The 12,622-nt window shown below is 40.0% G+C and overlaps 1 protein-coding gene across 9 annotated transcripts in view; it reads left to right on the plus strand.

The window, feature by feature from the left end:
- The window catches only part of inpp4b (inositol polyphosphate-4-phosphatase type II B), an 805,146-nt gene that overhangs the window by 648,964 nt on the left and 143,560 nt on the right, over positions 1–12,622 (plus strand). For all 9 annotated transcript variants that reach the window (XM_063046598.1, XM_063046596.1, XM_063046599.1 and 6 more), the window contains one exon: positions 2,340–2,409. In XM_063046598.1, coding sequence (XP_062902668.1) covers positions 2,340–2,409 — 70 coding nt within the window. The remainder of the gene's footprint in view (positions 1–2,339; positions 2,410–12,622) is intronic.

Below are 12,622 nucleotides of genomic sequence, written 5' to 3' on the forward strand. Positions count from 1 at the left end.
AGTTGCCCACTCCCACTAACCAGGTATGGACCACTTGGCTTTTCGGTCTTGTTTTGCCAGTCTAAGGAGCATACCCGATGGCATCAACACAATTTCCTTCCATGTCACCCATTGACTGTCCTTCACAAAACTCTCTGTTTCAGCTTTGATTACATTCAGTAACCACAGTTCATTGGGCTAGAGGATTTCAAAGACCCTTTTGAGAGAAAAAGTTCTTCCTCATCTACGCTTAGTGGGTACATTATTAGTACCTCCTATACCTAATAAAATGGCCTCTGAGTGTACGTTCATAGTTTTCTGCTGCTTTGGCCCAAGGTTCAATGTGTTATGCATTTGCTCTTCTACACACCACTGCTGTAATGTGCAATTATTTGAGTTATTGTTGTCTTCCTGTCCGCTTGAACCTATCTGGCCATTCTCCTCTGACCCCCCCCCCCCCCACTAACAAGGCATTTTTGTCCGCATTACTACCGCTCACTGGATGTTTTTTGTTTTTCGGATCATTCTCTGTAAATCCTAGAGACTGGTATGTGTGAAAATCCTTGGAGATCAGCAGTTTCCAAGATACTCAAACCACACTGTCTGGCACCAACAATCATTCCATGGTCGTTGTCACATATATCACATTTCTTCCTCATTCTAATGTATGGTCTGAACAACAGCTGAACCTCTTGACTATATCTGAATGTTTTATGCATTGAGTTGTTGCCACATAATTGGCTGATTAGATATGTGCATTAATGAGCAGGTGTACCTAATAAAGTGGCCACTGAGTGTATACCTTAAAAGTGTGGCCCCTTAATCGTAAATTATCCTCCTTGATTTTAGTTTCCTCCATGAGGGGTCCTCTCAGCAGCTATCTTGTCAGCCCTTATAGAAATACAGGCTTCAGTAAGATTATTTTTCTAAACTCCAGTGAATATAATCTCATGCTGCTCTCCTTTTCATCATGGGACATCCCTTTCTGCTCTGAAATCAGCCTTGAAAATCTTTGAACAGTCTCCAACACAAATAAGTAAGACTTTTCTTCAGTAAGGAGATGAAAAGTGTACACAGAGTTTACAGTATCTACCACCCACTAGCCTGTTTATTCAGCACTTCATTCTCCACAACTGATTCATACTTGACATGTCAATGTCCATTGTCAGTTTGAGTATCTTCAGATAATCAATCCTTTTCATCTTTGCACAAATGTGTCTATACTATATAAATTTGTTTATTTGTTTCTACACTGTCTCTAACTAACAAGTTTTAGAAGCAACTTGTTGTTTTAACGATCTTGGATCATTCTTTATCATATACCTTCTCTCTGCCCTACCTCCTCTCTGAGGCTTAACCTACTTTTTTTTCATCTTTTTAAGGGTCCTTGATGTGAAAATTTAACTGTTTTAAACTGAACTGGGATTGTCATTTTGTAGAGATGGGTGATGATTCAAGTATTGTGTTTTCACTTTTCAGGGGGTTGAATATGGTAGGTACTTATCAGTGGTCTGACAGTCATTGAGGGATAAAGTTTCTGAAAACTATTCAGCAAAACGACAATGGTCTGTATTAGCACAGATGTGAAGTCAAATGATTGATACAGAGGCTTGTAGTGCACTTGCCAACACACATGGAAGATTATATTTTAAAACTACTGGTCTCATTAAAAAGAACTCAAGTAGAAAGTGGTACATTACTTCACGTGGTTAAATTGAATCATCTAATTAACAATATTTAAGGCAAATGTCTTAAATACCAATTGGTTGCTTAATAGGTGGAGTAGGGCCATAAAATATGACTATCGCTTTTCAGAAAGTAAAGGAATAGAATTGATGCTCTGAGGGCCAACAAGGATTCAATGGGCCCAATCTCGTCCCACGATGCCAGCAAATATAAGAATAATAATATAAATGTGTACACACAAGCATTTCTGTAAAATTTTGGTTAGAAGTTAAAAAGGAATGAAACACTGGGCTAAACCTCTCCAATTCTGCTGGCATTAAATAAAGCTATTGTTTATAATCATCTGACATTAATTAGAAAAATATTTAAACCACTTTAATAGTAAATAAGAGAAAGCAAACGAATATGTTTATTTATTTTTTTCGGAATGTGCAGTAAAACCATCATATTTAGAAGTAAATTTGTTACAAAGCTAGAGGTTACTTCAGGTGGTATCACACCTGACTGCTATTTATATCCTGGGCAATTTTTTTCTTTACTTGTTTTAAAGACTGGACTGAAATAGAGAACATGGCAATGTCACACAAGTTTAGTAAACATATGTTCAACTAATTTCAAATGCCAAGTTGTTTTGAACAACTTTAATGAGTTTTTTGTAATCTTTTCTTTACTAGTCAGCTTTACGTGGCAGTGCTTTGTACAAGACTGTTAATGATGCTGAAAAATTCTCAATACTAGATTCAGGTATGCTTTTTCTTTATTTGTCTTATATACAATTAATGCGTATAAATCACATATATGACCTCTGTCATAATGAATGTCCTTGCTCATATTTTGTAAACATCATCATCTGAAAAATGGACTAGTCTTTCTATATCTTAGGTAGAAAATAATTTAAGAAGTTTCTTTCTTTCAGTCACCCTATTCTTAGAGATGATTCTCTTTCCTTGCTTGTGACCAAACAAATCAGACTCCCTAATTTGTTGACCACCGTCTGGAGTTATATTGTTGAAATTTTGATGAAAAATCCACTGTAAAAGTGCAGAGTATGGTACCAGAGTGGCTACAGTACTGGTCAAGTTTGTAAAGGCTTAAACATCTGATCCATGCTTATGAGTTCAGATCCCATGCTGATTGTTAAGGTAAATAAAGATAAATCTGGAACTAAGATTCCTCATCAGTAATAAGAAACAGAAGGTATTTGGCAAATATCAATTGGGACAAGTTGTTTTCTGGCAATGTGTACTTGGCAAGTGAGAGGACTTCAAAAGTGAAACTTTGAGAGTGCAGTGTTTATATGTGCCTGTTAGAATAAAAGGCAAGGATAACAAATTTAGGGGACTTTGATTTTCAAAAGATATTGAGACCCTGGTTAAGAAAAAGAAGGAAGTGCATAGCAAGTATAGACAGGTAGGAACAAATAAGAAATGCAAGAGAACACTTAGGGAAATCAGGATAGCAAAAAGAAAGCATGAGGTTGGTCTAGCAGACAAGATGAAGGAGAACTCGAAGGGCTTCTACAGATATATTAAAAGTAAAAGGATAGCAGGGGACAAAATTGGTCCTCTGGAACATAATGCTGGTAATCTATGTGTGGAGCTGAAAGAGATGGGGGAGGTCTTAAATGGATTTTTTGCATCTGTATTTACTTGGGAGATGGACACAGTGTCTATGGTTATGAGGCAATACAGCAGCACACAGACACACTGTATACAATACTGGGATTCATTTTCTTACGGGCAAACTCAATAAGTTCATAGTAGAATAATAACTATAATAGAATTAATGAAGGTATTTTAAGGGACCGGATGAATAAGTATCTGGATAGTCAGAGACTGATTAGGGATATGTGTTGTAAGTTGTGTCTAATCGATCTGATGGAGTTTTTTGAGGAAATTACCAGGGGAGTTGATGAAGGCAAAACAATGGATGTTGTCAACATGGATGTTAGCAAGGCATTTGACAAGATCCCTTATGGGAAGTTGGTCAAGAAGGTTCATTCATTTGGCATTCAAGATGAGGTAGTAAACTGGGTTAAACATTAGCTTTGCGGGAGAAACCAGAGAGAGATAGTAGATAGTTGCCTCTCTGACTCAAGGCTTTGATAGTGGTGTGCTGCAGGGACTGGTGCTAGGCCCATTATTGTTTGTCATCTATATCTATGATCTGGATAATAATGTGGTAAACTGGATCAGCAGATTGGTGGATGACACCAAGATTGGGGCTGTAGTGGAGAGCAAGGAAGACTGTCAAAGCTTGCAGTGGGATTTGTACCAGCTGGAAAAATGTCAGGTGGAATTTAATGCAGATGTTGCACTTTGGGACGACTAACCAGCATAGGTCTTGCACTGTGAATAGTAGGACACTGAGGAGAGTGGTCAAACAGAGAGATCTGGGAATATAGGTCCATAATTTCTTGAAAGTGGCATCACAGGTAGATAGGGTCATAAAGACACAATGTGCTTTTAGTATTAAGTACAGGAGTTGGGATGTTATGTTGAAATTGTATAAGGTGTTGGTGAAGCCTAATTTTGGAGTATTTTGTCCAGTTTTGGTCACCTACTTACCGGAAAGATGTTAATAAGATTGAACGAGTGCAGAGAAAATTTACAAGGATTTTCCCGGGATTTGAGGACCTGAGTTATAGGGAAAGGTTGAATAGGTTAATACTTTATTCCCTAGGACATAGAATACCGAGGGGAGGTTTGATAGAGGTATACAAAATTATGGGGGTTATAGACAGGGTAGCAGGCTTTTTCCACTGAGGTTGGGTGGGAGGACAACCAGAGGTCATTTCTTAAGGGTGAAAGGTGACAAGTTCAGGGGGATCACGAGGGGGAACCTCTTCATTCAGAGGGTGGTGAGACTGTGAAATGGGCTGCCATGCGGGTATGATTTCAGCATTTAAGGGAAACTTGGATAGGTGCACGGATGGGAAGGGTACGGTGGCCTATGGTCCAGGTGCAGATTGATAGGTCTAGGCAGATTAATGATTTGGCACGGAGTAGTTGGGCCAAAAGTCCTGATCTTGTGCTGTAGTATCCCATGACTCTACAAATTTGAAAACAAATATAGCAAATATCATAAAAACGCAAACACGAGGAAATCTGCAGATGCTGGAAATTCAAGCAACACACACAAAAAATGCTGGTGAACGCAGCAGGCTAGGCAGCATCTCTAGGAAGAGGTACAGTCGACATTTCAGGCCGAGACCCTTTGTCAGGACTAACTGAAGGAAGAGATAGTAAGAGATTTGAAAGTGGGAGGGGGGAGGGGGAGATCCGAAATGATAGGAGAAGAAAGGACAGGGAGGAGTGGAGCTAAGAGCTGGACAGGTGACTGGCAAAAGGGATATGAGAGGATCTTGGAACGGGAGGCATAGGGAGAAAGAAAGGGGGATGGGAACCCAGAGCATGGGCAAGGAGTTATAGTGAGAAGGACAGAGGGAGAAAAAAAGGGAGAGAGAAATAAATAAATAAATAACAGATGGGGTATGAAGGGGAGGTGAGCCATTAACGGATGTTAGAGAAGTCAGTGTTCATGCCATCAGGTTGGACACTTCACCTGTGAGTCGGCTGGGGTGATATACTGCGTCCGGTGCTCCCGATGTGGCCTTTTATATATTGGGGAGACCCGACACAGACTGGGAGACCGCTTTGCTGAACACCTACGTTCTGTCCGCCAGAGAAAGCAGGATCTCCCAGTGGCCACACATTTTAATTCCACATCCCATTCCCATTCTGACATGTCTATCCACGGCCTCCTCTACTGTCAAGATGAAGCCACACTCAGGTTGGAGGAACAACCTTATATTCCGTCTGGGTAGCCTCCAACCTGATGACATGAACATTAACTTTCGTTAATGCCCCGCCTCCCCTTCGTACCCCATCTGTTATTTATTTATTTATTTGTTTGTTTGTTTATTTCGCGCGCTCTCTCTCTCTCTTTTTTCTCCCTCTGCCCCTCTCACTATAACTCCTTGCCCATCCTCTGGGTTCCCCTCCCCCTTTCTTTCTCCCTAGACCTCCCATTCTATGATCCTCTCCCTTCTCCAGCCTCGTATCCCTTTTGCCAATCAACTTTCCAGCTCTTAGCTCCATCCCTCCCCCTCCTGTCTTCTCCTATCATTTCAGATCTCTCCCTCCCTCTCCCACTTTCAAATCTCTTACTATCTCTTCCTTCAGTTAGTACTGACGAAGGGTCTCGGCCCAAAACGTCGACTGTACCTCTTCCTAGAGATGCTGCCTGGCCTGCTGCGTTCGCCAGCATTTTTTGTGTGTGTTGCATAGCAAATATCAGTCCTCTTTTGACACTTCAGGGTATCAGCAGGAAATAGGAGGGCTTGGAATTTTTTTTTTATCACAGATGCTGCCTAACCCATTGAGTGTATTATTCTGCTCTTTCAACATGCTCGGTAATTTACTTTTGGTGGAAACAAACACTTCCTCTAACTTGTGTTGTTTAGAAGTTCTGTAGTCAATGGATAGCTTTTCCTCTTCAGTCAAAGCAAAGCACAGCTTCCACTGGTTGTGATCAAGGAATTGCATATTTTTTGTGCCGGAACTGATTCCAGCCGCAGGTTATGGCCTGTCATGTACTTAGATGCAGCTGAAGCCTCTGGAGCTGGTCCACATGGCTGTCAAGGAGATCAGCAGTTAGAAAGCCTCATACCCATAGACAGATTTGATTCATTTTAAGTCATTATGTCGGTGGCCGAAAATTATCCAGAGATGGAACTCCCCTGTTTAGGTACATAAGTTACTTGGTTCAAGGTGAGCCAATGAATTTTTAACGTGAGGAGACACTGGTGGGATTCACAGTTATGTCCAGGGCAGAGCTGAGTGTATGTGGTTGCAAGAAGGAAATAACCCAATGTTGGAACAGGTGGAGGATCAGTAACTTTAAATTCCTTGGCATTATTATTTCAGAAGATCTGTCCTGGGACCAGTACAAAAGTGCCATTGCAAAGAAGGCACCCAGCAGTACCTCTACTTTCTTAGAAGTTGATACAGATTTGCCATATCATCTTATACTTTGATAAGTATCAGTGAAGGTCCAGATCCAGCTTCAAGTCTTGATAGTCTTCCTTGCTGTCCATTACACTCCCAATCTTGGTGTCATCTGCAAATTTGCTGATCCATTTGTCCACATTTTCATTAGGATCATTGATATAGATGACAGACAACAATATACCTCAAATTCTGTCACCTTCCCTGTCTCACTTGGAGACCCAGCTTTCCAAGCTGATTATCATGAATTATAATGAGCCACACACTGCTACACAGCATTATGGAGTGAACCAAGTGTTATTTGTATGCACTCTTGAATAGCTGCCGTTCTACCATTATGTTGTGTACTCCAACTTACTTCCAAGGTTTGAGTGCAAAACAAATTTGGTTAGAAAGAAAGACTGGACCATTAAAAAAAAATCATCATGATTGTTGTAAGCAAAGGAGTTGCAAGACCTTTGCCATGCTAAGCATTACTAGGGTGGATTGGACAAAGCAGCTGCTGGGCTGTATATTCTGTGCTCTGTTTCCTCTTGAACACTCCAGATTGTTGGACCAAAGTCCGAATGAGTCTAATTCAAAGGTTTGCTTTCACTACTGGCAGGCTGCAGTCTTTAACCATGGTTGCAACCATCAAACCTATCTTTCCACCTATGTCATATAGTACCTGTCTTGCTTTTTGTTTCTTAATGGTCTAGTCTTCAAAGGCTCACTGTAATTTTAAGATTTTGGAGAAAATATGTTTTTGTGTCTTTTTTTCCCCAACCAAATTAACAAACACAAATAAAGCAAATCTTACAATAGGATGCCAGATGAAGTCAACACAATATGTACTTAAGAAGATTCAAAGAGTTTGTCTTTTTCCTTGATTTTCATGCATAGGTGTTTCTGTGTAAAATTAAAATAAACCTTCCTATTGTTGATTTCATTTTCTTCCAGAACTAGATTATAACATCCTCAAATACTGTGCCTATTTTAAAACCTGACTTCAGTAGCTATATTTTGTAACAGTGTCTGTCTTTTTCCTTATTACTGGACTGCATTTCTCTCCAAACATGAGTTAGATGACTACCAGAGGTTTCCAAAATGAAGCAATTTGTGAGTTTAGTATGCAGTTGCTTATTATGTTGGTTTTACTGATGTACTTGCAGCCATTACTGTGTATGTCAGTTCTGACACCTGGTATAAAACTTTCTAACTAAGTTGCCCCTGAAATATTTTCTGGACTCCTATGTATACAAGAGGCATCTCTGACTCCTTCAACTGACAGCCTGTTCCAGAAAACTAAGGTGCCCATTCCTGAGGCAAAGCTGCCACACATAGTAATGTACATGCCTACGTTGAGATGTTGGCATAACTTCAGTGGTGTTCATTGCTACTGAACCCTGCAATTATGATCTTTTGTGCTTAGTAGAATGATTTGAGCTATCAGAACATCACATTCAGGTTAATAAGCTGTGGGAATGAGATTCATCTGTAAACTATGCTGTGGAGTTAGCATGGGTTACTTACATATCACAATTCCACTGGAGATTTACCAGCATGTTCAGATATTGAAACCTTGCTCTGTACTTGAAATAACCCCAGAGCTTGTAAATACCAACTCAAACAAGCACGGCAGAAAAGAATATATGACTTTTCCTTCCCTCCTAACTTATTTTAAGTTATGTTAAAATAAATTATTTTAATTAAAATAATTTAATTAAAATAACATGTAAGATGAGGAACAAATGAGATTCTAAATTGGAAAAAGGCCGATTTTGATGGCATCAGAAAGGATCATGTAGGTGTGATTTGGGATAGATTGTTTTCTGCCAAAGATTTGTTCTTTTGAAGAGGCAGTGAAATATTGAGAGTAAAGTGTTTGTATAAAACTAACACGTTTAGGGAACCTTGGTTTTGGAGGGATGTTGAAACCCTGGTTATAAAAAAGAATGAGGTGTGTGGCACATCTAGGCACCAAGGAACAAATGAGGCACTTGAGAAGTATTAGAAATACAAAAGAACACTCCAGAAGGAAGTCAGGAGTACTGAAAGAAGGCATGATATTGCTCTGATAGAAAAAGTGAAGGAGAATCCCAAGGGCCTCTACAAATATATTAAGATCAAATGGATAGTAAAGGAGAAATTTGGTCCACTTGAAGATCAGCATGGTTATCAATGTGTGGGACTAAAAAGATTATTTGCGTCTGTGTTTATTCAGGATACAGACATGGAGTTTAGACAACTGAGGCAAAAATAATAGTAAGGACTGTATCTGAATGACAGAAGAGAAGGTCCTTGCTGACTTGAGGCAAATTAGGTTGGATAAGTCCTCAAGATCTGACAAGGTGCCCCCTTGGTCTTTGTGGGAGGCCGGTCAGAAATTGCGAAAGCCTTGGCAAAGGTAGTTAAACCACCCTTAGCCATATATGAAGTGTCAGAGAGCTGGAGGACAGCTAATGTTGTTCTGTTGGTCAAGTAAAGCTCTAATAATAAGCCAGGAAATTATAGGGCAGTGTGCCTGACATCAGTAATGGGTAAATTAACGGAAATGATTTTAAGGGACAGGATATATAAGTATTTGGATAGCTAGGATCTGATTAGGGATATTTAACATAAGTTTGTGCATAATAGGTTGTGTCTCACCTTAAAGAGAGGTGACATAGAATTCAACAATGTAGAATTCTTTCGGGTCGAGTTAAGGATCTGCAAGGTTAAAAAGACTGTGATGGGACTAATATGCAGGCCTCTGAATAGTAGCCAAGATGTTCGATACAAATTACAACAGGAGAAAGAAAAGGCACGTAAAAAGGACAATCCTGTGATAGTCATAGGGGATTTCAATACACAGGTGGATTGGTAGATCAGGTTGATGCTGGATCTCAGGAGAAGGAATTTGTAGAATGCCTACAGTATGGCTTTTTAGAGCAGCACACTAGGGAAAAGGCGATTCTAGATCGGGTGTTGTGTAATGAACCAGGTTTGATAAGTGTGCTTAAGGTAAAGGAACCCCTAGGAGAAATTGATCGTAATATAATAGAATTCACCCTGCAGCTTGTGAGGGCGGAGCTAAAGTCAGATGTATCCATATTACAGTGGAGTAAAGGGAACGACAGAGGCATGAGAGAGGAGCTGGCCAAAGTTGTTTGGAATGGGCTGCTAGTAGGGATAATGGCGGTAAAGCAATGGTTGGAGTTTCTGGGAGCATTCGGAAGGTGCAGGATAGATACACCCCAAAGAAGAAGTATTCTGAAGGGAGGATAAGGCAACCATCACTGACAAGGGAAGTCAAAAACAGCATAAAAGCAAAAGGGAGGTTATACAATATAGCAAAAATTAGTGGGAAGCTAAAGGGTTGGAAAACTTACAAAAAAACAACAGAGAGCAACTAAAAAAGCAATGAGAAAAATGATGAAACATGAAGGTAAAATAGGCAGTAATATAAGAAAGGATACCAAAAGTTTTTGCAGTTCTATAAAGAGCAACAGGGAGTGGATATCAAACTTCTGAAAAATAATGCTGAAGTGGTAGTAATGGGGGACAACGAAATGGCAGGTGAACTCAATAAGTATTTTGCATCAGTCTTCACTGCGGAAGACACCAGCAGTATGCTAGAAATTAAGAAATGTCAGGACGGAGAAGCAAGTGTGGTTACTATTACTACGGAGAAGGTGCTTGGAAAGCTAAAAGGTCTGAAGGAAGATAGGTCACCTGGATGGACTAGATGGACTACACCGCAGGATTCTGAAAGAGGTAGCTGAAGAAATTGTTGAGACATTACTAGTGATCTTTCAAGATTCTGGAATGGTTCTCGAGAACTAGGAAACTGCAAATGTCACTCCATTCTTTTAAGAAGGGAGGGAGGCAAAAGACAGGAAATTATAGGCCAGTTAGCCTGACTTCAGTGGTTGGTAAGATGTTGGAGTGCATTGTTAAGGATGAGTTTTGACAGAGTCCCACATGGGAGGCTGGTCCAGAATGTTCGCTCATTTGGTGTTCAGGATGAAGTAGCAAATTTGGTTTAACATCAGTTTAGCAGGAAAAGCCAGGGAATGGAAGTAGATAGTTGCCTCTCTAAATGGAGGCCTGTGAGTAGTGATGCAGGGATCGGTTCTGGGTCTATTGTTGTTTGTCAAATATATCAATGATCTGGATGATAATGTGGAAAACGATCAGCATATTTGCAGATGACACCAAAAATGATGGTGTAGTGGACAGCAAGAAAGGCTATCAAAGCTTGTAGAAATGGACAAGCTGGAAAAATGGTTTGAAAATAGCAAATGGATCTTAATGCAAGGTGTGAGGTATTGCACTCTGTGAGGACAAGCCACAGTAGGACTTGCACGATGAACGGTAGGGTAATGAAGAATGTGGTAGAACAAAGGGACCTGGGAGTACAGATTGGGCCATAAAGAGAGCTTTCGGCACATTGCCAAACTTTACAAGGATGTTGCCAGGACTTGAGGACCTGGGTTACAGGGAAAGGCTGAATAGGTTAGGATTTTATTCTTTGGAGCATAGGAGAACGAAGACAGATTTGATGGAGATGGAATGCTTAGACAGAGTAGGCTTCTTCCAGGGAGGCTGGATGAGACTGGACCTAGAGGTGGTATGTTAAGGATGAAAGATGAACCTGAGTGGAAGCTTCTATATTCAGAGGATTTGTTGTCGGAGTGTTGTCGGAGCTGCCAGTGGAAGTGGTAGATGTAGTTTTGATTGCAACTTTTAAGGGAAATTTGGATAAGTACATGGATGGAATGGGTATCGGACTAGGGAGAATAACAGTTTGGCACAGACTAGATGAGTCGATTGGCCTACTGCTGTAGAGGTCTATGACGCTATCGTTTTATGAAGGTCGTAAATGTTGAATTACATATGCTCCAGAGGATTTCATCAAAAATAAATACCTATCAAAGGAGACAGTTGTGCTTTACTGTATAACTCTGAGCTATGAATACATGCAAACTAGGAAGAATTTCACACTGGAAACCAATATTGGTGATTCTGTCTGACTATTCATGGAAATTCTGGATATAGTTGCACATTTGGAGATTTTTTTCTAATTTGATCACTAGAAAGTACAAACTGAAGACCAACGTTCTGCCCATTTTATATACTAAACCTCAGGTCTATTTCAGACTTTATATACATTGGCTCTTTGATGAACTTCCTTCTTTGTCAGCCATCCTTCCAGCTCTTTCTGTTCTTGCATCATGAATTACAGTGTTCCCCAATAATCTATCTTTGTTTCAATTCCATTCCTCATCTACATGTGATCTCTCACCATTGGAAAACTCATTTGTTTCCATCCAGCTTTATCTCACCAGTGGCTTTCTTGATCCCTTCCATTGTCTCTAACTGTTTACTGACATCAAATGTAGATGAGAAGAAACTTAACCTGACTCAATGTTGAGAAGACGGTCAGAAGCTCCTTTGCCCCCCTCTCAATGTCTTCATCCCTTTGCCAAGAAGCTGCCTGAAAATTCAATGATTTACAATGTTGAACTTTCTTCATCTGTTCTTTAACAAACTCTATTGATTTTTTTTTCAATGTAAGTTACCTGATTCTTCCTCCCTTTATCTGCTGAAGCCCTCACACAACTGTTTAGTTCTATTGCTTGATAGATTGGCTTCTCTGTTTTATTCTCTTTAAACCTGATTCAAGCTTGCTCTGCTGCCTATATCTGAACTCTCACTAAGCCCTTCCACCTGGCTATCTTGGTTAACTCCTGGTTAAACATTGTTTTAATGTTAAAGTTATTACCCTCCTTACATCTTGTGCAGCATTAGGAGCCCCTGATATGTCCACTATTTTAATTTGGGTTTCTTGACCCAAATCACATGGGAATGTAATGTGATAATGCAGTTAAGTCGGGGGAGTAAGCTGCTTTTTCTTTATTACTGGTAGACCATGTACCTCATTAGGTATGGGGTCAACTAGCTGAGAGATCTGTCTTGTCACTGTG

This window comes from Mobula hypostoma, chromosome 4 (genome assembly GCF_963921235.1).
Source record: "Mobula hypostoma chromosome 4, sMobHyp1.1, whole genome shotgun sequence".
In the NCBI taxonomy this organism is placed as follows: Eukaryota; Metazoa; Chordata; class Chondrichthyes; order Myliobatiformes; family Myliobatidae; genus Mobula; species Mobula hypostoma.